At 44.1% G+C, this 25000-nt stretch overlaps 3 protein-coding genes across 4 annotated transcripts in view; 2 read left to right on the top strand and 1 right to left on the bottom strand.

Moving 5' to 3' along the window:
* Window positions 1–2216, top strand: part of LOC134182255 (coiled-coil domain-containing protein 63-like) — a 14415-nt gene extending 12199 nt beyond the window's left edge. Inside the window, exons 18-19 of the mRNA XM_062649642.1 lie at window positions 150–520; window positions 1978–2216. Coding sequence (XP_062505626.1) covers window positions 150–520; window positions 1978–2103 — 497 coding nt within the window. The 3' untranslated portion in view covers window positions 2104–2216. The remainder of the gene's footprint in view (window positions 1–149; window positions 521–1977) is intronic.
* Window positions 2217–2275: 59 nt separating this feature from the next.
* LOC134182149 (protein O-GlcNAcase-like) lies at window positions 2276–10830 on the top strand. Of its 2 annotated transcripts, XM_062649505.1 has the most exons (15): window positions 2276–2356; window positions 2461–2512; window positions 3392–3489; window positions 4166–4296; window positions 4959–5130; window positions 5423–5521; window positions 5594–6562; window positions 6645–6742; window positions 6807–6981; window positions 7804–7898; window positions 7962–8072; window positions 8729–8820; window positions 8879–9074; window positions 9127–9228; window positions 10209–10830. In XM_062649505.1, exons 1-15 carry the CDS (start codon window positions 2308–2310, stop codon window positions 10407–10409), a joined length of 2640 nt encoding a protein of 879 aa, XP_062505489.1. In that variant the 5' UTR covers window positions 2276–2307; the 3' UTR covers window positions 10410–10830. The 2 variants fall into 2 exon arrangements, with proteins under 2 accessions (XP_062505489.1, XP_062505490.1); XM_062649506.1 differs by lacking the exons at window positions 2276–2356; window positions 2461–2512 and adding an exon at window positions 2535–2551.
* A 2686-nt stretch (window positions 10831–13516) lies between these two features.
* LOC134182471 (TNF receptor-associated factor 5-like) lies at window positions 13517–14975 on the bottom strand. The gene has a single exon (XM_062649874.1). The coding sequence runs from the start codon at window positions 14969–14971 to the stop codon at window positions 13517–13519; it is 1455 nt and encodes a 484-aa protein (XP_062505858.1). The 5' UTR covers window positions 14972–14975.
* Between the last annotated feature and the right edge of the window lie 10025 nt (window positions 14976–25000).

The following is a 25000-nucleotide window of genomic DNA, read 5'->3' as shown; positions in this document are numbered from 1 at the left end:
CTGTCTGTTGTGGTGTCTGTCAGTCTGTCTGTTGATCTATCCATCTGTCAGTTATTTTGCGTGTCTGCTTGCTTGCTTAAGCCTCGATCATCGACTTTGTTTGTTGACATAAATTTTTGGCTCGTGACAGACCACACAATGCGTTGCAGGTGTGGACTCCCTCTTTACAAAGATTGACTGCGATCGTTCTGCCATTACCGACTTGCTGGGTGGTCAAGCCGGCATCACAGATCTCAACCTAATGCAGTTTCTTGGAATCATTGAGCAACGAGTCAACGAGCTTCTTCACTTACAAACGTTTATCTTGCTCAAAGAGCAGGAAGATGCCGCAACGTTGCAGACAACCTCGTCACAAGTTCACTTGCCAACGGTGCACAAGCCACTGCCACAGATTGGTGCTATTACTGTGGTTCCTCCGGCTACGGGTGATGATTACGAATCGGACGTTTCATCTGTCGTTAGCGATGACGAGTCACGACCGCTTACACAAGAGGAACTGAAAGCCAAGATTCTTCGTGAAGTAAGTTTGGAAGCATTTTAGTGTTCACACATGTAGATAGGAGGAAGCTATGAATTCTAGACTTTTGAAAGACCCAATTGAATACACTCTGAATGTCTTGCATCTGTGGTGCCTGCAGTTCTAGTTGCCCCCTTGTTTGTGAGCATCTCAAAAGTCTATTAAAAGTGCTTGTAATGAATGAACAAACTCAGGACTGTCACAGCACTCTAGATGTTAGGTGGGCCAGGTGTTGAGTAGCCAAGCCCCGCCCATAGTAAACGTACAAAATAGCTAATTTATTTAATCACTTGAACCAATATTTCCGGGAGTTGTCACCAAAATCTCGTTGGTAGAAGTCCTGTTTTCTAAAGTTGGGCAGGCTATGGCCCACCTAGTCTCGCGTAGCCAGACCATCTCCGGCGGAAGGATGTAGGCGGAGATGGTCTGGCTACGTGAGACTAATGGCCCACCTGGCCCACCCTGCTCCGCTGGCCCTGAAACTGGATGTAATGTAATGAGGATCAAGGCAGTTACATGATGGGGTTTCATTAGCGTAGTACCCACTCCCTCAAGCAGGGACAGAGAAGAGAGCCTACTCTCCTATTCTCTTGTCTCTTCTTTGTCCACACGCAAGACAAGGGTGTAGTCAACATGGAGGCTGTAAGGGCTGTAGCCCCACTATTGAGTCTGCCTTACAGAACATTATATTATAGTACTTGTAAGTCTAGTCTTTACCTATTTCACAGGCTCTCTTAATTAACACGCGCAGGCTAGAGGCTACATTGGGGCAGAGCCTGCACTTTTGGCGTTTGGACTCCTCTCCATTAGCCTCTAACCTGCATGTGTTAAGAGGGCCTATGAAAGAAGTTAGGTAAGTCTGAGACTAGGCTACATAACATGAATGATGATCTCACCTCTACTTGGGCCGGGCTACTCTCTGTTGTGAAATACTTGAGGATTGACATCTCTTTGTGAGAACTGTACGTCTTACATAAACCTGAGCTATACTGAGCCGATCTCGATTGTGTAAAGCTAAGAGCACATGGTCATATATACTGAGGAGGGCATCAAAGGAGGCGTGGCTATGAAGTGGGCGGGGTTAAAAATCTTCAGCCTCCAATTTTAGAAAGTTGTCTACACTTCTGCAGGACTAGGTACCAAGCTCAAGGGTCTATCTATCTAGTTGTTTCCCTAGTGAGGCAAAAGACCTACGACCCTTGGAAGTGACTGGCTGGACCCTTGAGCCTAGGTCCAGCCACTGCCAAATGCTGACTAGACATGTACATCATGTATCATAACATTGAGTGCATGATGCTGCCAAGAAGATGCCGCTATTGAATACAATTTATAACTCACAGCGTCTTCTCTTTTCCTATCAATTTTACATCATACCGTCACTTGACCAAGTTGTACCCAGTGTACCACTAGTTACATCTAATCAAGACTATCTACGTGTGTTCATGTTGTTTTCTCAATAGTTGGCTCGTAAAGAAAAGATGCCGCAGAAGACTGCCGCTTCAGCAGCCTCAGAAAAAGCGCCACTGCCCGGAAAGCCCACGAAGACACCCGAGAAAGGAAGGAAGAAGGCGGTCACAAAGGCCTGACTGTCAAAACAGTTACAGTAAACTTTGCTTGCATGATAGTTTCCGTTTAGACATGACAGTCACGTAAACCACTCTCAGGATCGAGAAATAAATAGTTATTGTCTAGTGTACAAATCAGCACGTGACCACAAGCAATTCTTTTGAATACCCGGATGCTAGTTTTAGCAATACCCGGATGTACACTTACACGTAAATTCACGCCTCATGTCCACAATGACAACCTCCTCGCCGTTCCTCTGCGGAGTAGTCGAAGGTAAGCGCACCGCACCGTCGTTGGCGGTCATCAGCGGCGACGAGAGCGACAACTCAACATTCCGTTTCTCTCATCGAATTCTCATCTCTTCCGTCCTCTACTAGGTTTCTACGGTCGGCCTTGGACGTCCGGTCAACGCAAGACTCTATTTCGGAGGTAAAACAGTGCGAATGCGAACGTGAAAGTGACGTGACGGTCAGAGAAAGAGAGCAGAGTGGATGTTACGTTGTGGAACGTTTTGCTTTCTATGTTTTGTTGTGTTTGTTCTGAGTGCTTTGTATGGTGTCGTGATGGTATTGGTTACACATGGGTCTGGGTTATTGGGTTGTGAGGTCCATGGATGTTATAGTGAGTTGTTGGGACTGGGAAGGCTGATTGTTGCTAGATACATCTGGATGTTAGTGATGATGTGTTGTGAATGATGAGGTAATGCAATAATTGCGTGATGAAGATGCATTAGGGCTTCTGTAGATGTGTGTGTGTGTGTGTGTGTGTGTGTGCGTGCGCGCGCTGTAGCTCAATTGGTTAGACAGTGCATTTGGACAATGAAAACATCCGGGACCTTGCAGGTTCAAGTCACAGTGATGTCGAGCTATGGCATAATTTCCTTAAGCAAGAAACTTATACGCAATTGCTTCTCTCAACTCAGGAGTATAGATGAGTACCTGGTCATTGACTGGGTGGACATACTGCTGGCTTGGCAGTAACTTCATGCAGCAGATGGTACTTGTGGGCCTTGGTGTCCAGTCCCAAAGCTGCGCCATAGTCAGTGCCCCTGGATGACTCTGGCCAAGCTCCAGGTGGATTGTAGCGCTGGCTCTAAGCCTCCACGTAGTGCATGGAGGCCCTGTCTCTAGAGGCAGGGGGAGCTATCTCCGCAACTGACCCTAAGGTTGACGTCATTCACGAATGACGTGGAGGGTTTGACATTTGTCCATTGTCCATGTGTGTGTGTGTGTGTGTGTGTGTGTGTGTGTGTGTGTGTGTGTGTGTGTGTGTGTTCACATATTTTGATTGGACATTTTATTGTATTAGACTTCAGCAATGGGGCATGAACTCCTACATGTATGCACCAAAAGATGATCACAAACATCGTGCAGGCTGGAGAGAACTTTACACGGCATCTGAAGCTGGTATGAGTGTGATTGATTGATGGATTCAACATTGTTTGTGGACATTGAAAAGGAAGAATATAAGACAAACTGGTGATAGAGAAATCAACACACACACACACACACACACACACACACACACACACACACACACACACTTGACTTGACTAGACTACAGCTGCCAGTGTCTGGCCATGCCACCCCATATATGGTGAGAGCTGAAAACGAGGTAGTTACTGTCTGCACTTAAGTCTCTGAATGTCCATGAGCCACCGGAAACGTCTTCCACATATGCAAGGCAGGGGAAGTTGACTGCTGTCTTTTTCTGAACAGCGTTTGCGACGATGACAGTTATGCCATTGGAATCCTGGCTTGGATTTGAAGCACCGTTCACATTGACTACAATGGCAGCAACAGCATGTCCTGTCAGGCTCTGGTATCTGACTTGAGGTACAATCAGTGAAGGCAAGTGATGATGATCGGATCGATGATAGAGTCGATGATGATGACATAGTCAAAGAGGAAGAAGAAGACACTTAAACATTTATGTACTGCCAGGCCACCCCTACTCAGCAACTGATTAGACTTGTGCCGTTTCACCACACACCACACACACACACACACAGATAGACAGACGTTAGCAGAACTAGGCATAACACTAACTAGGAATAATACATTTGTTGTTGCTGTCATGTAGGCGATCTCAAGGATCTCATATTCAGCTCCCAGAGTCATGATGTAAACTTTATATACGCATTATCTCCAGGGCTGGACATGATCTTGTCAGGCGAGAAAGAAATGGCATTGCTGAAAAGCAAAATGGACCAGGTAATTAGACTGTGTCTGCACTAGGTCTGTTCTAAACTAAATTTAGAATAACTTGTTTAGAATCTAAACCTGTTTAGTTGAGGGCGTCCACACTTGGTTTGCTCACTTACGGGATCTGCTAGCAAACCGTTGTGTGCTACGTTGTGGTAACTCTCTGTTTTGTTCCTCAGACTGTCACACACACACACACACACGCACACACACACACACACACACACACACACACACACACACACACACACACAGACACATTCCAGAATGTCCCATAAGCATAATAAGACCAAGAAGAGAGATGCACTTGCAGCAGCCATCGTTAATGGAATGCGTGTTATCATCATGTGATAGTTAAAGCTAAACAATTTGATCTAAACTACCTCTGGACTGAAAGGGTTAGCGAAAGTTGTCTAAGCTGCCAACTAAACATGTTTAGTGCTAATGCAGACACACTAAGTTCTAAATATGTTTAGATCTAAACAACTTTTGAACTAATGTAGTCGCTAGTGGGGATGCGCTCTTAAACTCGTCATGTTATTATACATGGTCATGTCTCATTGCTAGAAAATTAAGTCTTCATTCATGTAGTGTTTAGATGTAATAGTTTTCTGTCATTTTTTCATGTAAATATTTAGCCTAAAGTATGTCCTTCACACAACTTGTTACAGGTGAGGCAAATGGGTTGCAAGTCATTTGCCCTTCTGTTTGACGACATCGAAGAGGAACTGTCACCAGCCGATAAACGATCGTTTACGTCGTTTGCTGAAGCTCAAGTTCATGTTACCAACTTGATATACGAACATTTAGGACAACCAGAGATCTTCTTGTTTTGTCCTACAGGTAATTTATCAGCACGTGATTCTGTGTGCTTGTATGTCTCGTTTGCAATTGATATCTGCCTAATAAAGGCAGATTAGAAGTCTAACCACATGGTGAGCATGATTGGTGAACAACACTGAAGATTTTTACTTCATGTATAAGGGTATGCCATTCTATGTGAGGTAGTACGTAATGGTAATGCATTCACGCATTGCTGGGTCTTTGAGATTTTCGCGAATGTTGACTTGTGATGCTCTGTCAGCTTTCTCACGAGTTGCTGCGTAGATATAGCATTTTGATTCCATTGTTGCAGAATACTGTTCGTCAAGAGCTGATCCCTCTGTTGCTAAGTCTCAGTATCTCTTGACTCTGGGTGAGAAACTTCATCCTGCAATTAACATTTTCTGGACAGGCAAGTCGTTGGTCTACACTCATTGAGTTGTGATATGATGGTTGCATGAAGTTTTTTCTTAAATTGAATTAGGTCCTCGGGTTATTTCAAAGGTGATTTCTACAGAGTCAATTGGTCAGGTGATGGCATCACTCAAGCGTCAACCAGTTATCTGGGACAACATCCATGCAAACGATTACGACCAACGACGATTGTTTTTAGGTCCATACGACAGTCGATCGACTGAGTTATATCCAATGCTGAATGGAATACTCACCAACCCAAACTGTGAATTTGAACCTAATTTCATTGCCATACACACGCTGGCATCTTGGTTTCACTGTGCACAGGCGAAACATAGGAAGGGGAATCATCTCTCCGTGAAGGCAAAAATAGAGCCCATGGATGCGGAACCAGAACAGGGACAAGAACAAGAACGATCGTCACCCCATGAAGAAGTGATGCAAGCTGAAAGTAAAGAAGAGAGTGGGGAAGAGAAGTTGAATGATGATGGGTCAGATGCCGGGGACGCTGTAGTTGAAGACGCTGTAGTTGAAGACGTTTCGTGTGCAGATAGACACGACTCTGGGACCGAGTCTGGCATGGAGATCGAGCCTACGAACAGCGCTGAAGTACAAAACTTTGATGCCAACGAAGAGTATGATCTGCAGATGTCGCTGAAGAAGGCGGTAAGAGCATGGTTGACTGAATTTGCTAAGCCCATCTCTGCAGCAGGCATTCAACCAAAGGTGGTGTCAGCAGCTGCCGTTGCTGAAGTCCAGAAGGAGATCAAGGGAGGGGAAATAGGAGAGAAAAATGAGGACAGCATCGAGCCTCGTGACAAGGACGAGAGTTCTCCCAAACGGCACAGACAGCAGGATGTTAGGAAGATGAAAACACAGATGACAGAGGAGGACGTGGCGCTGCTCGTCGACTTGTTCTATTTACCTCATCAGCACGGCCCACGAGCAGTCGAGCTCATGAAGGAATTTCACTGGTTGAAGAAACATGCGAACATATCACGAGGACAAGGAACTCAAGAAGAACCAGAGATGAGAGAAGGTAGAGTTTCGATATTGAAATGAATCGTAGTTGTGTTTTCCATATGTACACACAAGGGTCGATGATGATTCGATGTATACAGATCCGTCTCACGATGTAAAAATGGTCTCTGCTGGTGAGAACAGCAGCGACACAGAAGCCAGTGAAATGGAAGATGACTCAGTCGGTGGCATTGTTCAAGTATTGTCACTTTTTGTAGAGCTTTGCACTTTCTTGTCTCAAGATGTTTGCTCCTCTTGTGTAGTCGAGACACTGGATGGCTCGAGCTAATGCGTTTCGTCACAACTGTAAGCGGATATCTCACATGTTTGTTCAACTGACAGACATTCCCAATCGAGCACTACTGTATGATCTCTACCCGTATATCTGGGATGTGAAGGAAGTGGTCATGCTACTAGACGCATACATTGCCTGGCTAGGTATACAAGAGTGTATTATGTACATGATCAAACATATAATGCTTGTGGTGTGTCTGTCTGTCTGTCTGTCTGTCTGTCTGTCTGTGTGTGTGCACGCGCGTCCCTCTGTGTCTGTGCGTGTACACACATCCACTAGTGCATCACATCTGCATCATAATTGACTATTTCATCAACATCACACTAAAAATTCATTTCTCTAATCCAGTCTACATTGGAAACTAAACTGCAGTCATCACTCCAGTTTACACACCGACTTGTCATTGATCTTGATGTCATATCATGCAAAAAATTTTGGTTGGAAACCTTAAGATATGCAAGTGTCACATTAGAGTTTCTATAGATACTCACAAGTAAACACTCAAACTTTTGTGATCCGGGCACTTTTACTAGTGCATATGGGGCTTTCACTAGTGCATACGAGGCTTTCGGGCTCTGAGGATAGGCACTTGGGAGCAGAAACTCTTTGTAGAAATACACACGTTCCGTAGCTGTCTTACATACCAATGCATAGTCAATTGTTCCAATTTCAATTATATGAGTATGTAACTGTAGTACAAAGTACTGATACATTACAGTGTACTACAAGTGTGTAGTGTACGCTCATACTGTATGTAGAACTGGAGTACCAGACCTTTACATTAAAATAGTCAGTGATTCCAAAGATAACGTGCAATACCTTTTTCATGCATTTCTAGAATCCGGGCAGCGGCTGGTCCCATACTGCCTGAGGTTCGAGTGTAGGACTATTGTCATGCTGTACTCAGCAGTTGTCAAGCCTGTTCTTCGACTAAAATACAATACATTTCAAATCTGATTTTACAGAGGCCGGCTGTAAGAAGAAAGGCAAGCAAATCAGCTTTTTGCCAGAAGACATGGAACCGTGGATTTTCAGGGGTGGAATTGCTGCTGAAATGCAGGTAGCATTCATCTATTTGTTGTGAAAGTAACGTGTTTACCACATTGACATCGATTTGTGACAGAGATTGCTACCATCGTGTGATGGACCTGAAGGGTTGTTTTCGTCTGATATTGCTCCAGCGGAGCCATCGTCGAGAGTATTTACGGTGCGGCCGTACAGACGAGAGGATGAGGTGTGTACTGAGACTGTTTGCCGTGTTATTTGTGCTGTGTCTATTTCTCTGTTGTTTAGTATCTGACTTTATTTGTGATACTATCTAGTCTGCATTTATATTTGTTTGTTTGTATGTATGTATGTTGCTTGTTTGGCTGGCTGGCTGGCTGGCTTCCTTTCTGGCTGTCTGGCTTCCTTTCTGTCTGTCTGTCTATCTGTTTGTCTGTCTGTCTGTCTGTCTGTCTGTCTGGCTTCCTTTCTGTCTGTCTGTCTGTCTTCCTTTCTGTCTGTCTGTCTGTCTATCAGTCTATACATATATTTTCATACATCAGCACTATTACAGTCTAATTGTCCAAACAACAGTCCAAAAGCCCACAATGGGCCACACAACAAAACCCAACTATTTATAATTAATAAATGCTGCATCAACATTCAGAGAGTTTTTAAACTGTCTGTCTATCTGTCAGTCTGTTTGTCTTCCATTCTTTCTGTCTGTTTGTCTGTCTGTTTGTCTGTTTTGTCTTGCCTTTTGCCAGTTTGTGAGTTTGTTTGTTTGTGTTTGTCTGTCAATTTACACATTCATCTATTCATCAATGTAGCATCTCGTATGTTCATTCATTTGTCTGTTTGTCTAGTTCACTGTGTGAATGTCCTATCACTGTGTTTCTCTTGTAGGCCTTAACATACAAAGTGTGTCTGCTAACCGGAGATGCCGGCACAGATGGAACTCATCTCTATCCACACTACCCAGATTTATTGGGCAAAAGGTCACCCGTCATCACCACCACCAGTAATTGAACTAAATCAACTTTTATTATCTTGTAGATATGTAGGGCCATACATTCATTTATGTCCTGATTTTGCATTTGTCGTGGAGGACGAGGAAGGCGTTTGTGGCTACATACTAGGAGCTCTTGACTCGCGATTGTTTTATGAGCAATATACGAAAGAATGGCTACCGAAGCTCCTGAGCGAGCACAAACTACCGAAGAAGAACAAGGAGGACTTCACTGCTGAAGACGTCGGTAATATTTTGCAGTGTGGCTTCATTACTGTATCGTTTGTGTATGCAGAGTTTGGTCTATGATATACACACGGAGGAACTGTTTTTACCAGACGAACTTTACAATCAGTATCCTTCTCATTTGCATATTGATTTGATACCGAGAGCTCAGGTAGATGCCTTAAAACTTTAGTATTACCAGACCGGTCAACTCTCACACATTTCGACCTTTTTTTACAGTGATATTGCTGGGTCTTCAAAATTGGGGAGGCCAGCTGCTGGGGTTAAACATTATGCCTTCTTGTGTGTTTTTAAGAGGCTATACCTACTAATGTGTGTGTGTGTGTGTGTGTGTGTGTGTGTGTGTGTGTGTGTGTGTGTGTGTGTGTTTGTGTGCTTGGTTGCATTTGGAGAATGGAAACATCCCGGACATTGAGGTCGTAGGTTTGCAGACGAGTACAGACGTAATTTCCGCGGGCAAGAAATTCACACACAATTGCCTCTCTCGACTCAGGAGTATACATGAGTACCTGCTCTTTGACTGGGGTGGACTAGACCATTGGCTTGGCAGAACATCACACAGTATATACGGGTACGCGTGGACTTGAGATCCAGTCCCGTGGCTGCACCAAAGTAAGTGCCCTTCGATGTTCTGGCCACGCATCAAGGGGTTCATCAGCGTGGCCTAAAACTCCCTATAGCGCCGAGGTCTCTACCTAGAAATAGGCAGGGGTGCTGCCTTTGGAACTCTTCGAAGGGCGTATCCATTTCTCCATTTGTCCATTGTGTGTGTGTGTGTGTGTGTGTGTGTGTGTGTGTGTGTGTGTGTGTGTGTGTGTGTGTGTGTGTGTGTGTGTGTGTGTGTGTGTGTGTTCTAGCTCTTTATCTGATTCTCTCGTTGAAGGCATGTGCTGCAGCCTGCTTATACACTCCACACGTGGTACACAATATGCGGCACAGTATGGCCGTAATACGAGATCCGGGTTTCCCCCCCCCCCCCGGCGGTTTTGGGTTCTGGTAGTGTAGGCGTGTCCAAATTTGGGTGGGTGGCATCACATTTGAGTTTGCCTCACACGGTTGGCTTTTCAAGAGTTGACGGGTCTGCATTACTCATGTGCTGTCAATGTACTGTTTTGATGATTCTCTGTTTAGGGCCTCGGTGTCGGAAAGCGGATGGTGCAAGGCTTGCTGTCTGCACTAAAAACACAAGGGTCTACCGGCGTCTTTCTCGAGATGGCTCCAAAGAATGATGCCGCGCGACGGTTTTATTATAAGCTCGGCTTTCACGAGCCTCTATTGAAAGAGGGAACGATAGTGCCGGACGATACTGCCATTTTGGCTCGAAAATTATAGAATTGGTTAATGGGTTGTAAATGAAGAAGGCACAGGGTTTTGGTTCTTCTGATTGGAAGTGTCCTAAAGAGAGAGATATGAATTTGACCTTTCGGTTGAGATTGTTGAACTATACTATCATTTGTAGCCTTGTGTTAAGGTCTGGATATGGAAGATCAGAGCTGTATAGAGACTAGCCTGTGTGGCCAGACTTGTCTGTTTTGACTTTCTTGTCTTTTTCTTTTTTAGACAGATAGGTAGATATCAGAGTGAGGAATCCTAGTGTTAGGTTCCTTGCTCTAACAAACTTCCTCAAGCTCTGTCATTACTCCAGTCCCAAAACACTGTACTCACTTGATTATTACCTTTCCTCCGATGGGTTAGCCAGAGGTAAAGCAAGGGATGAGATCTTTCTCAAGATTGACACGTAAAGTTGTTAATTGGTGAAAGTGATTGATTTATTAACTTAAACTGTATGTTGCTACACTATAATAGAGCTTCAAACAACTGCCACTTCTTAAAATATAGAAACCTAATCTTTTCTACATAATATCTGAGTATCGAAACCTTCAACACGTGGTATGCACAAGTAGAAGAATGTCAGCATTTCTACAGGCGTAAATCTAGCAAACAGTCACTGTGAAAAGTGCCACAATTAGCATTAATTAATTAGAGGACTAAAGAGGTGTGAAACTTTCCCAGCCTTGGCCAATGTAGAGGCTGGGGGCTTACTTGAACCCTGTGGTAATAATCCAGCGAGTACATATCTACGGTACAGGTACAGCAACTCTCAATTATAGAATGATAATTATTATCTTGAAGATCATGAATAGAGAATCAGTACAGTGCATACACTCCACGTGCTAAGACATGCGTACAGTGTAAGGCAGCTGAGGATCGGGAGGCAAGAACGCTCATGAATTTGACACCATTGAAAATCCTCTCACATGGTGGTTACGCTTATCGTATTTACACAGCTATCCGTCTAACTGCAATCATTTAGGCTCACTTCTAAATATAAAATAAGCACAAGTTGTCGTAATGAGGTGACCCCAGAACCGTCAGAGCCAAAACAAAACATTAATGTGGAAAACTTGCACGTACAATTGTGGACTAGGCGTCTCTGTTCGCTCTGACTTTGGATACCGTAACAAAAATAAATAGAGACGCACTAGCGTACTTACAGATCAGTCGCTTCGTCCGACAAACAAACGCGCTGTCATGGACAATGCACGTTCCCCCTTTGCAAATTCCGGTGGAGCACCAAATTTCTGTTGAAGACAACACTATATTATAGTGATTTTTGCAACAACACCGCGGCCGCTCAGCCACGCACACCGAAATTCAAGCTGTACGTCAGACTGCAGAGCCAATATGCAGAACCACTTTGGAACAAGCAAAATGTTACAAGTCAGGTACAGCTACACGTACCTCATGGTGTCCTAGTCCAGGACCTTCGCTCTTAACTTAATAAAACGCCTGGTTGTTGGTGGGAAAACATGCACGTGCAAATATACACTATAGGCGTTGTTTCTATGTGCTAAACCCGTAAAGCAAAGGACTAAACACTATGTACAGGATGGACGCTTGATGGCCGAATTCTCGTAGCACAGTTGCCAAACAAAGAGAGGTGGAGCCATATGATGACATCACGTTTGTCTATTGGTCGGTAATGACACCACTTCTCGTCTATTGGTCGGAATAGCTTCATTTGCATTTGCGCTAATTGAGTATAAATACAATCGTACGGTCGCACTTTGGACGACTACTATACCCTTAGCCCGTATATCCGGGCCTTGGGTAATGAAAGAGAGCACTACAGTGCTCGGCCTTAGGCAACGAGAACTTGACCCCTTTCTAGTTCCGGGTACTTTGGTTGTACAGTAGAATTAGCAAAACGCACTGCAAAGCAGGAAACTTAGCTAAGCGTGTGTTCCTAAAACACCCAACGATTGATTTTAGCCTCAAGAACGAGGCACAGGTACGTACTTCAAAAGCAACAATCCCTAGAGTTAACAACACCAAACAGTTGCTGCACACGTACTGGCAAGCTACTTGCAAGCATGCATAAATTAACACCACGTGGACGTCACTAGACACAAACAGTCCAACACTTGTCTAAACAGATGGCTGAGAAAGGACAGGCAGTCATATCAACAAGCGGTAAATCACTTTGGTGTGGCGCGCTTTGTCGCTGGTCACTTACTCTCTGTTCGCTATGACCTTCAAGGTACACTCGAAAGTCCTGATCAGCAATTATATATATATATATATATATATATATATATATATATATATATATATATATAATTGGAACGTCCTGCGTGACTCCGCCTAGACTAGCGGACAAGCTCCAACAACCATATGTCGAGATTACACGAACGATAACTGTGAACGCACGCTATACATTCCAAAGTTGATTACATGGTCGTTATTTCCGTCGAGTCGCGGTCGTTCGCCACTTACGGTCAGACGACTATAGAATCCTCTCTACGCCTAGGGTTAATGAATTGTTTTTAAGAGTTGGTGCATTTGATAACATACTCATTTGATAAAACTCGATCTAGATGTGCTATACACAAACATGTATACTATCAACAGTTTCAAGTCTGGAAAACTTTGCACACCTGCAACTAGAAATAAGCTAGCTAGCACTGCCGCTTTACTGTGACAGTTTTGCTGCACACCTTTTAATTGCAGAGTGTGGTTTCAAGTTCATACATTCACACAGCTTGTCAATTGCCTCTGATACGTACCAACAGAAGCACATTGTGTGAGGGACTAAGATTATTCATGAAGTATGTAGCAGCATAGTGGCCTAACTGTATTTGGTTATCCTGTATTCTACAGCAACTCTTGAATACAAATTTGTGCATTAAAAATTTACAATATTTTAATATCAATGATCTAGAGCAATATTAATATCAACAGTTGTAGTCCCAAAATGCTACTTGAGGCTACAATGTAGGCCCAACTTTGAATGGCAACACTGTTCAAAGTAACAACACACAACTCACAACATAACATCAACATTCTTCTCAGTAGCAAAAGAATAAAAGCAGCTGAAAACTATTGCCTACATAATCACAACATCGACAGTTTGGCAGATATAAGTACTTAGTAGTCTCCTAGATCAGAATACATCTCTCTCCCTCTGAAGGACGTCGACGTGCTCCACCACTTTGTGCTACCTCCATCCGCTTCAACTGAAATCTAATTAATAATTCCTTAGTCCAATGGGATGGTACAGTGTTAGGGGATTCCAAGTCAATACTAAACACCTCGTTTACAGAATCAAGCAAAAATGAAAGAGAATGGTGGATTAGATGCAAGGAATCCGAAGTAATAAAATCAATATCTTTAGTGATATTTAATCCATCACGTCCTTCAAATTCCCTTGAGTACTGAGGTAGCAAACACATAGACATCTGACACTTTACTCTCCCCTCCAAAAAATCTCTTGTTCTATAGAAAAACACAGTTGCGCGTATAGAGGCTTGAGAGATCGGCGTACTATCAATGCATTTAGATGAAAGTCTTAGCTTCAAACCCACTTTTGAAATTTCATGATAAAATTTTTTAGATGAATAGAAAGCTGGTAAGCAGAAATTACTTATCTTCCAAAAGAAGGCAAAGGTGCCGTCCTGTTCATGTGAAATTTGATTTTGCTTACATAGTACTGCTCTCACAAACTCTGCTGATTGTAAAGATTCTGACCAGCCTTTTGTGATTAACATTTCAAATGTTGATGATTGCAGCTCAAAATTCAACGTCTGCTTTAACGTTTCAAGTTCCACCTTCTGCTTTGTCTCAACAGCTGCTAGCTTTCCTTCTGCTTCTTCTTGCTTTTTCTCGGCAACTGCCAATCTCTCTGTTACATTGTGCAGCGATCTCACAGTCAAACTGAGATGATGACCCATCTCCTTGTTCAAATGATACTGTAACTCCTTTCTATTTCCAATGAATCGGCATCCCATTGATGTAAAATCGCACTGCAAAGGACTGTTAGGACACTGACCCTCTCTGCTAGTGTGCGTTTCCATGTCCCTCCTAGCAACCTGCACTCCACACCGATGAGGACAACTAACAGGATACTTGGGACACTCCTTATAGTGATCAAATAACTGTACATGTTCCAGCAATCGATCACAGTAACGACAACCTACGATCCGTCGGCTACATTCATGAGATTCATGGTTCTTTTTGTCCTTCCTCATTACCAGTTCTCCACAATTATTGCCACACAGTTCAGCTACATGGCCGCACTTTTGGTTGTGTTCATTCTGCTTTCTCAGTTCACCAATCCAGTTGCAGCCTTCCTCGTGCTTATTACAACGAATTTTCAAACTCAGAATTTCGCGTTTGTCCTTGTTGCTTGGATAGATCTCCGTTTCCTTCAGCTTCTTCCTGCACAGAGGGCATGTCGTTTTCCCATTCCTACTGAGAGGCCTCAAGCATTCCAAACAGAACTGGTGACCACAAACCGTAACCCTAGGTTCTCGTGTTGCCAATTGACAAATGGAGCATGTCAATCGGTCAGGGAGAGGTTCAACAAAGTGAGCGTCAAATCCTCCTGCTGCCATGGCGTGGCATGACACGAGGATCTCGTCTACGCATGCTTGCCCAGACCTCACGCTTCGTGAGCACACGTGCAACTTCATTACGTCGGCGTGACATGACTCAGTGGAGGCAGGAGCGTCTAGGGAGAGAAGATGGTGCGTCCGCAAAGTGTGGGTGGGGCGATATCATTGTGACGGCAAGAGGCAGAGGCGTTGTCTAATTAGTTTGAGTTAGCATCAGGTCGAGAAGACGGCGGCCGGAGCGAGAGAGTGAATTAAATATCGAATAAAGACCTGACAACAAGAAGGAAGCCGGTCCCCTCACCGAGGTCAGCTTTTGAAAGGACATACGGATTTACCACTTTCCTGTCTAGATGAGTAGTGCTAGCGCGATGCGAATGTTACTGTCAACGTCTACGTCTTGTTTTGCAAGTGCGTCTTGCAGTGAAAGTGTCAATGCTGTCCTTCTAGCGCTATCTCAAAGTTACACGTCTAGGGTAAAGTCCCCTTACGTTGGACGCCCCCTAATGTTGGACAGTCAATGGTATCGACCCAAACAAGCACACACGAAAGCGATCAAACAAACTAAGCTAAGTTGCACTAGCAAGCACTATGTCTCACCGTCTCAGAGTTGTTTGCTAGATCCAAGCGAGTAGAGCACAAACGCGTATGTTTTGACTCGTACTGACACACCTACTTCGTGTTGCCAAATGCAATATGTCGCGTCCAGCATGAACTATTCAACGTGAATAGTAAAGACTGTATGACGACTGGATAGCTCACTTGTTGTGCTGCTAGAAGTAGTAGTGCAATTGTGTCATTCTTGTTTCATAAAGAAATATATCACAACGTACGTAGCCTATGAGAAGTGGGTGGGCTGGGATTGTCTTGTAGCAGTAGATTGCTTACTGTCTCGCACTTTTGAAACGAGGCGTTGCAATTGCAATGACTATTACGTCTACACGAGAGAGAATTGAAGAAGCAAAGCAGTTCTAGACATCACAATCTCCGAACAGAACGGTGTAAGGCATCTCAGCTAGCTCGGAAACTTATAGCCTTTACAAAAGATGCAAGAAAAACAAATCATCAGAAAGGCACGAAAGGCACAAACAAAATAATCTGATGCATACCACGGTAAGCGTGGGCACGTACAACATAGTGAAAGCAGCAACATGGTGCCTATAAATCTAAATAACCCCGACCAAATGCTCGATTCGAGCAAATTTTGGACTTGTCCAAACTCTCTAAACTGTAGAAAGACATTAAACATTGTTTGGAAACAGTGTAATCATAATGAGACACAACACGAGGCCAAAAGAGCAGCTGTCCAACATTTAGCCTCGGAGCCAGACCGCTTTTAAACGTGAGGCGGGCCGGAAGAACGAGTGAGAAGGCGGGGAGAAAAAGCGGTCTGGGGACTACGCCGATCAAACCTAGTTCGGAAGAGGAGGGCTCTTGTTTGCTCAATTGCAACTGCGCCAATCAAAACCCACGCCTTCAGAAAGGCGGCCAATCGGTGATGAGAATGCTAATAGCAACGTAGCAAAAACGACGCTTATGCGTACATGCGTGTGCAGGTGCAAGAAGTAATGAGGTACGTGATCGCATTTACAGCTTGGGTGTTAGTGTTGAGCGTACGAGTGGCCGTCCTTGTTGTCTGGTAGTTATGGATGACTTCCAAGCACTGCCTGACGATGAAGCCATTTTAACTGCCGTGTCCAGCGTTTTGCCTCTGTTAGGAGTGCAGAATTTGAAGCCACTGCAGATGCTATCTCTTCGCCTCCTTGTCCGTAGACGTGCTTTCCTACGGGCTTTAGAAAGTCGCTAATTTTTCATCTTCTCCCGCACGTTTGTGCCCGACTAGCAACCAATGGCTTTCGGCAATATCCTGCGAATGCTGTGGTGCTTGTGGCGACTCCATTGAAGTCGCTGATAAGAGATCAGGTCGCTATTTTAAAGCGAAAAGGGTTTGCAGTTGTCTTTGTGGGTAAATCGGATTCGTCAGACGCTGCTATCAAGACAGGGGAATTCCCCTATGTTTATGGAAGCCCCGATCGCGAAGTGCTTGTCGGCTCACGCGAGTGGCAATGAGCCTTACAAGCAAATGAGTTGAGAGAGCGGTTCGTGGCCGTGGTAGCTAGTGGACGAAGGCTCGGAAGCTCACACAGTTGTTCAGTGGTAAGGAAAAATTCTGTCTTTTCTGTGCGTTTTGTAGTCATCTAGTTGCAATTGGTGATGTGGAATTAATTTATTGTAAGGGCGCTGCATGTCTGGAGTTTAGTGAGGAAGAGGAACCATTTCGCGCGTAGTGTGGCATGGTTGACAAGCTGAGGTCGTTGTTGGATGTCCTGTGCTTGGCGCTAACTGCAACTGCCTCTGCATCCACAAGGAAAGCTCTCACACTAGCATTAGGACTCCGCAAAAGAGTCCTGATAGGCCATGGAAACATCCATCTCTCATTCAAAAGAGTAGCTCCCGACTTTGAGTCTACTCTCAACTGGCTTCTAAGAATCATTCAGACGTTAGGAGTAGCCTGCTCCAGAGTACTGGTGTACTGCAGAACTCAGAATGCCTTTGCGTCATTGTATTTGCACTTCAACCACACTTTTAGTAAGAGGGCTTTCCCTCCAGAGGGTGAAACTTGGTTGAGAATCGACTTGTGGAAATGTATCACTCCAGCGCGCCTAAAGCTAACAAGGAGGCAATCAATATGGACATCTCTGAGACCAGTTGATGACAAGTGCAGAGTGGTATTTGCCACAAATGCCTTAGGCTTAGGAATTGATGTGAAAGGATTGCACACAGTTGTTCACTGGGGACCAGCCATTACTTTGGAAAGCTATATACAGGAGATAGGTCCGTGTGGCAGAGATGGTGGACAAAGCAGAGTCAATTTGTATTATCATGGTCAGCAGCTGCAGCACATTGATTCTGAAATGCGACAATATTTGTTTGATTCTGACACATGCCGTCGGAAATTGCTTTTGTTACCCTTTGGTGCTCCCCCTGTGCAAAACCATCAGATTGTTCTGGTATACAGGATATCTTTTGGAACAGTCATCATCCGAAGTCAGGGATGGTGTTCAGCATGGATCACATAGACCCGTTTCACTGCCTCACATTGCCTTAATTCGGACAGTCCTTCTTGAGTATAAACAAATGGGGAAAGAGATATTTACATCATTACTACAACAGCCACAATATTCATTATGTACTCTTGTTAAACCCATTTTAGATAATTGCATCTAGGAGATCTTGTCCAACCTGAATAATTTTAGTCAGTGGGAGAACATTTTGAATTTGGTACCAGAGTTAAGTGACAGTCAATCAAAGACATAATTGATTTAATTAACTATGTGTTAAGTTCATAGCCTTAAGACATTAAGGCTATGACTTCCAAGCTTTTGAAAGGCCCTCTTGAATACACATTGAATGTCGTACATCTGTAGAACCTGCAGTTCTAATTTATTCCCTTGTTTGTGAGCATCCCAAAAGTTTATAATAAGTGCTTGTAATGAACAAACTCAAGGCCGGCAGAGCACTCCAGATGTTGGGTGGGTCATGTCTTGCACGGTCAAGCCCCGCCTACAGTAAACGTAAAAAATTGCTAAGTTATTTAATCACTTGAACAATATTTCTGTAAGTTGTCACCAAAATCCCGTTGTTGGAAGTCCCGTTTTCTAAAGTTGGGTAGGCTATGGCTCACTTGCCTCACCCTGCTCCGCCGTCCCTGAAACTGGATGCAATGTAATGATGATCGAGGCAGTTATACATGGGTTTCCACTAGCCTGGTACCCACTCCCTCAAGCAGGGCAGAGAAGAGCTAGGACCTTATTTCCTATTCTCTTGTCTCCTTTTTGTACACACACAGTACAAGAGTGTAGACCACGTGGGGCTGAGGGCTGAAGCCCCCACTTTTGAGTCATTCTTACGTAACATCATATTATAGTAATTCTTTACCTATTTCACAGGCTCTCTTAATTAACACGCGCAGGCTGGAGGCTACAGTGGGGTGGAGCCTGCACTTCTTTGCCTTTGGACTCCGCTCCATTAGCCTCTAGCCTGCATGTGTTAAGAGGGCTTATAAAAGAGGTTAAGTAAGTCTGAGACCTGGGTACATAACATGAATGATAATCTCACCTCCACTCGGGACGGGCTACTCTCTGTTGTGAAATGCTTGCGGATTGACATCTCTTTGTAAGAACTGCACGTCTTACATAAACCTGAGCTATGCAGAGCCGATCTCAATTGTGTAAAGCTAATAGCACATGGTCATATATACTGAGAATGGGGCATCAAAGGAGGCGTGGCTAGGAATTGGGGGTAGAAAATCTTAGTTAGGCCTTTACTTTTAGAAAGTTGGTCTACACTTCTGCTGGCCTAGGTACAAGGCTCGAGGGTCTATCCAGTTGATTCTCCTGTGAGGCAAAAGAGCTGCGACCCTTGGAAGTGACCCCGCTGGACCCTTGAGCCTAGCCTGAGAGGGACTACTGCCAAATGCTGATAAGGCATGTACAGTACATCATGTACAGGGCCGGATCCAGAGAGGGACTAAGAGAGTTGCAACCCCCTCTTCCCAATAGGCGTGGCTCAATAATTTCATTAGAAAGAGAAAATTAGTAATGCTATAAATAACTGCTAACGGTGAACCCCCTCTTTCAAAAATTCCTGGATCCGGCGCTGATGTATCATGCATAGTACATGATGCTGCCAAAAAGATGCGTCTATTGAATACAATTTATGATTCACAGCGTCTTCTTTTTTCTATCAGTTTACATCACACTGTCACGTGACCGGGTTGTACCCAGTGTACCAATAATTAAGTCTAATCAAGAGTATCTGCGTGTGTTCATGTTGTTTTCTCAATAGGTGGCTCGTAAAGGAAAGATGCCTCAGAAGACTACCGGCTTCATCAGCTTCAGAGAAAGCACTACTACCCGGAAATCCCACGAGGACATTCGAGAAAGGAAGGAAAAAGACATTCACAAAGGCTTGACTGTCAAAACAGTTACAGTAAACTTTGCTTGCATGATAGTTTCCGTTTAGACATGGCAGTCGCGTAAACCACTCCCCAAATCGAGAAATAAATAGTTATTGTCTATTGTATACATGCAACCTTTTGGCACGCGACCACAAGACCTTTTCTGCGGGCGTGGTACTGATGACGTCATCACGGCTTACGGAACACTTGGGTGCTACTTTGATGTCTTGGCGTTTGTTAAACGCGTAAGTTTGTAGCGAAAGCGACCAGTTTTCTTTTCGAACTTTTACTAGCACGTATAGCGATGTATTCAATCAGGTAAGGCCTCATTAGGACCCGGCTCTTATGTGTTTTGCGTGTTTTGCAGTGATGAACTACTTCTTTCTGTCCTCTGTGGTGACGCTTCCGCGTCATTTTTAGTGATGGTGTAACATTTAGACCTTACAGACGTGAACTGTGGCAACAAAACCTGCGTGCGTAGTACAATATCGATGATACGTGTTCTGTGTGGTACGCACTTACCAAACGGTTTGGTTTGTAAGTCCTGAATACTTCCTAGGAAGTGCGTCTTTTCTAGTCGTTTAGGGAACGACTGACGTGAAGAGGAAGTCTTTAGACAAATTTTGTGGTAGTGACAGGTAAGAAGGGAATGCATGATTTCATCCACCCCACCTACTAGAAGAACCAATCACTCATATCAGTTTGTCTGTACTCTGTTTTACCTTTCCATTAGGTCGTTTCCAACGTGCCCGTAGATTCAGTGTTTGGCAAGAGTCCTGAGATGTGTACTAGGAGAGATTTATGTATGTTTCTGCAACGACATCGTACTATTAATATTGCCAGTGACCTTGCTTTGCCAACAACTGGAACAAAGCCTATTCTTATTGAAAGGTAAGATAACTAACAATGCATGTGCTTGTTTGCCACCAGTACTTGACTAAGCTTATTGTGTGTACATAGTCAAGAAGCCATCAGACAAGGAATGTACTTGCCAGAACATTCTAGTGAAGATGCAGAACAAGGGTCTGTTTTTGGAATAGATTGTCCTTCAGATGGTTGGCAGAATCAGATGGAAGAAATACACATGGTTTGTCCAGTAGTGACTATAGCTAACATATTACACTACACCCGACCAGCAACTGCCGTGTCATCAATTCAGGCAGCTGCATTTAGAAGTCTCACAGAAGGCCATACGGTGTGGAAGTCAGGTCATGTTATTGAGATGATCCTGAATGCAACTCAGTCTGACTATACTTGGATGAAGTTCAAAGTACTAGAAACAATGAGAAAAGAAATCAGGATAGTATGCATCGCCTTTGAAAAGCCACAACATCAAATTTGCACACTGCACTTGTCCTGCTGGCTTAGCTCATTCTTGCATTCTTTTATATGCAGCCATGAACACGCTAGAAGCTGGATGCGTTACCTCAAGATGAAATCATGCATTCTTTTCTTACCTGTCACTACCACTAGACTTGTCTAAAGACTTCCTCTTCACGTCAGTCGTTCCCTAAACGACTAGAAAAGACGCACTTTCTAGGAAGTATTCAGGACGTACAAACCAATTGCAAACCGTTTGGTAAGTGCGTACCACACAGAACACGTATCATCGATATCGTACTACGCACGCAAGTTTGTTGCCACAGTTCACGTCTGTAAGGTCTAAATGTTACATATCACTAAAAATGACGCGGAAGCGTCACCACAGAGGACAGAAAGAAGTCTTCATCACTGCAAAACACACAAGAGCCGGGTCCTAATGAGGCCTTTCCTGATTGAATACATCGCTATACGTGCTAGTAAAAGTTCGAAAAGAAAACTGGTCGCTTTCGCTACAAACTCACACGGTTAACAAACGCCAAGACATCAAAGTAGCACCCAAGTGTTCCGTAAGCCGTGATGACGTCGTCAGTGCCACGCCCGCAGAAAAGGTCTATACGATCGTGTCAACTTGGACTAAATGTTTAGACGAGTTAAATATTTTTCATCAAGTTGAGCCAAGAAATAGGTATACTGACTCTGAGAACAGGCCGGATAAAACAACATATGATTCCACTGGACACTTGACAAAAGACCTGGACATTTCTCTTGCCCATCCAAATTCTTGTGACACCGTACAATCAGCTGCCAAAATATCAGGTTATGCAGCTGAGTTGAGAGAAAAACGCAAAATGACAAAATATGGTCAACAGCAGTCTATAGAATGATCTGATACAACATGTATTTCACCGGTTTTTGAACACTGGCTTTTGGGGCCCTAAAAAGTTGTCGAAGTTGTCTAAGTGCAATTTTGACGATTTTCTGTATGATCAAGACGTTCAACATTTTGTTCATTGACTGTTATTGTTATGCATACGTAAAGATAGCGCTTGTCATTGGTAGAGTAAGATTTCAAATATAACAATTTGTCTGTCTGTCTGTCTGTCTGTCTGTCTGTCAATACATATATTTAAAATTTCAACACTATTACATTAAAAAATGTCCGCCGACCCTTACGGCCGCTTACTACGTAGGACGATCAAATAACTGTACGCTATAAGCAGTACAACTGTCCTTGCTAAAAGAAAGTCTACATAGTTTTCTTGAGAGCACTTGTGAGTTGCATCTCTGGAGGCTAACGGACAGGCAGCGTCTCCAGTATGTCTTGAACTCGCCACTGTTTGGGTGTCCATCTTCATCTACAGATAATAGAGACAGATGATGTAGGAATTGCTGGGCTTTCCATCCCCAGCGGCCGTAATGCTAAAAAACCAGAGGAATGCAATTGGATGCATTTCCCATAGCATCAATCTCTTTGCTGTATTTTTCCGTCTTCTGTGACTCTCTTTTGGCAGCAGCGGCTCCATCCACCTTAGAGGCTTGTAAGTTGATGTCCTCATTCACGGGTGGGCAAGAGATGTGTCCAGCTCGATATCATATCCAGATTGGGCATCGAATGCTATGATATCAGGACGAGAATTGCTTCCTTCGTAAAGGTTTCTGGGTTCTCTTCTGTGTGTTATGTTTAGGTCTCGTAAACAATCACACCACACATTTGCTTCTGATTTGTGGGACCAGATGGGTCCGCCTCCAGTTTTACAGGTTAGAAGGTGATAGCCTTCTCTGTCATTGATCTTGCTACACTCGCATCTTTCAATTGCTAAAGAAATAGGCATGCTGCAGCCCAATCTCAACCGAGTTGCTAGTCGGAAGTTAGCGGGTTTTAGTGCAAACTTGGGAGAGGTTGGGACAGCTTCAAGCCAAGATCCAGCAGCTTTGCCCTGCAACGATCTGAGTCTAGCAGCCTGTCGAAGTGAATTTGTATATCCTAGTAGTTCGGATGTGATGGTGTTAAAGTAGTTCTGCGACAGTTTCTTTTGAAGGCCTTTTGTATTGCTAAGGAGGTCTTCTAAGGACTTGCTGTGTGGTAATGATTGCTCCAGCTCGAATCCTATTGATCCTGGGGTTCCATCTTGTCTATTTTCCACGAGTAGATCAACCGAATCTTGAATATCTTCGAAGGATTTAGGAAGTTGTAAGAGGTGTGCGCCCATGAAGAAACAAACGCAATGCCAGACAGGGATTCTGCAGGTGACATGCCAAACCCACCATCTCTAATGGGCAATGTAGCTTGTGTCCATTGGTCGTTTCCTAGGTCAGGACATTTAATGAGATGTTTAAATGATGATTGAGACAGATTGTCGTGAATTCGTGCAGCAGACTTCATCAGACTAGGTGTAACTGTTCTTCCTAGATGATTGATGCGTGGAATATGGCAGTACCGTAGCAGTAGCATCGAACTCTGGGTGTCTTCTAAGGCTAGGAGTTGGTTACAGAGATCTTCACCTCCTTTGGCAAATTTGGAGCAGGCAGCTTCAACATACCTTGGTTGGTCTATTGGGGTTCCAAGGATAGTCGTACCAAGCACGGAGACTCGAACTTCGCCAGGAATGTCTTCACAATGACGGCCATTGGTGAACAGCTCACATTTCTTAGTGGCAATTGATAGACCAATCTGTGGCAGGCTACACTTCAAATCGTCGAAGGCTGATGAGACATATTGTATAGGCCCAAGAAGAGAAACGTCATCCAAATAGGCCAGAACTCGGGTTGTAGGGTGTGACTCTTGGAGATCCACTAGTAGCAGGTGAATGGCAGCAGAGAATAACATAGGACCCAGAGGGTCTCCTTGGTGGACGCCTTCTTGGGAGGACAATACATGTGGTTGTTCCCCATGGCAGAAAATAAGAGGGTTACATCTCGAGTACATCTGAAATACGTGTTGGTAAACATCAGGGAAAGACTTGGCAACTTGAGGCATGAGAGAAGCACGCTCCAATGAGTTGAATGCGTTCTTAATGTCAGTTTTCAAGAGGACCCGGTCAGGATTTGACTCCAAAAGCAAGCTCACATGATGTATCAGAAGCTCCGTGCCCCCTTTGACAGCCACTCCATGCTGTATTGGCTGGAAATGCAAATTGAATGACTCTTTCTTTTGGATGCATATCACCTTACCTGTCAAGCGCCGTAGACATGCTACAATGGCAATGGGTCTTACATCTCCATTTTCCTTTGGTGAAGCTATGAGTCTTGAACTCGATATGACCTCATGTATGGCTGGGGGTATCTTTCCCTGAGCAATAACGTCACAGACAGAAAACAGACCTTCTGCAGTAGTGCTCTTGCTCACCAGTGCTTTCAAGTGTTCATATTTCCACCCTGAGGGGCCACAGCCAGAACCCTTTGGTGTGTTTCGCAGTGTTTTGAAAAATTCGAGTCGAGACAGTGATAGGAATTGAAAGGCCTCGCATGATGTGGGCACATTCTTTTCTCTTGGCAGGTGTTTGGCAGCTAGTCTCTCGGCAACCTCAGCTGTAGCAGGGGCAAGTCCAGGACTGACCAACAGCTTTGAGGCTCAAGATAACTCTCCTCGCTTGATTAATATCAATGCTGCTCTTTGACGAACCTCAGCGTCGTGGCTGGATCTGAGAGGACCAGCTGTCGGCTTCTTGTCGAAGAGCAGTTGATCCCATCAAAATTTCAAGAAAGTCTGAAAGCCGATCGAGCTTGACCAACCGCTGAAGGGCCACCTC

This window comes from Corticium candelabrum, chromosome 7 (genome assembly GCF_963422355.1).
Source record: "Corticium candelabrum chromosome 7, ooCorCand1.1, whole genome shotgun sequence".
Lineage (NCBI taxonomy): Eukaryota > Metazoa > Porifera > Homoscleromorpha > Homosclerophorida > Plakinidae > Corticium > Corticium candelabrum.
The sequence above is the reverse complement of the archived record's forward strand: the minus strand, read 5'-3'. Positions and strand labels throughout refer to the sequence as shown.

Bases quoted from the DNA above. Each gene is read 5' to 3' on its own strand.
- LOC134182149 (XM_062649505.1), top strand. From the start codon at position 2,308: ATGTCCACAATGACAACCTCCTCGCCGTTCCTCTGCGGAGTAGTCGAA. The intron at 2,513-3,391 runs GTAAAACAGTGC...TTATTGTATTAG, and splicing joins CGCAAGACTCTATTTCGGAG to ACTTCAGCAATGGGGCATGA. The intron at 8,073-8,728 runs GTGTGTACTGAG...TTTCTCTTGTAG, and splicing joins CGTACAGACGAGAGGATGAG to GCCTTAACATACAAAGTGTG.
- LOC134182471 (XM_062649874.1), bottom strand. From the start codon at position 14,971: ATGGCAGCAGGAGGATTTGACGCTCACTTTGTTGAACCTCTCCCTGAC.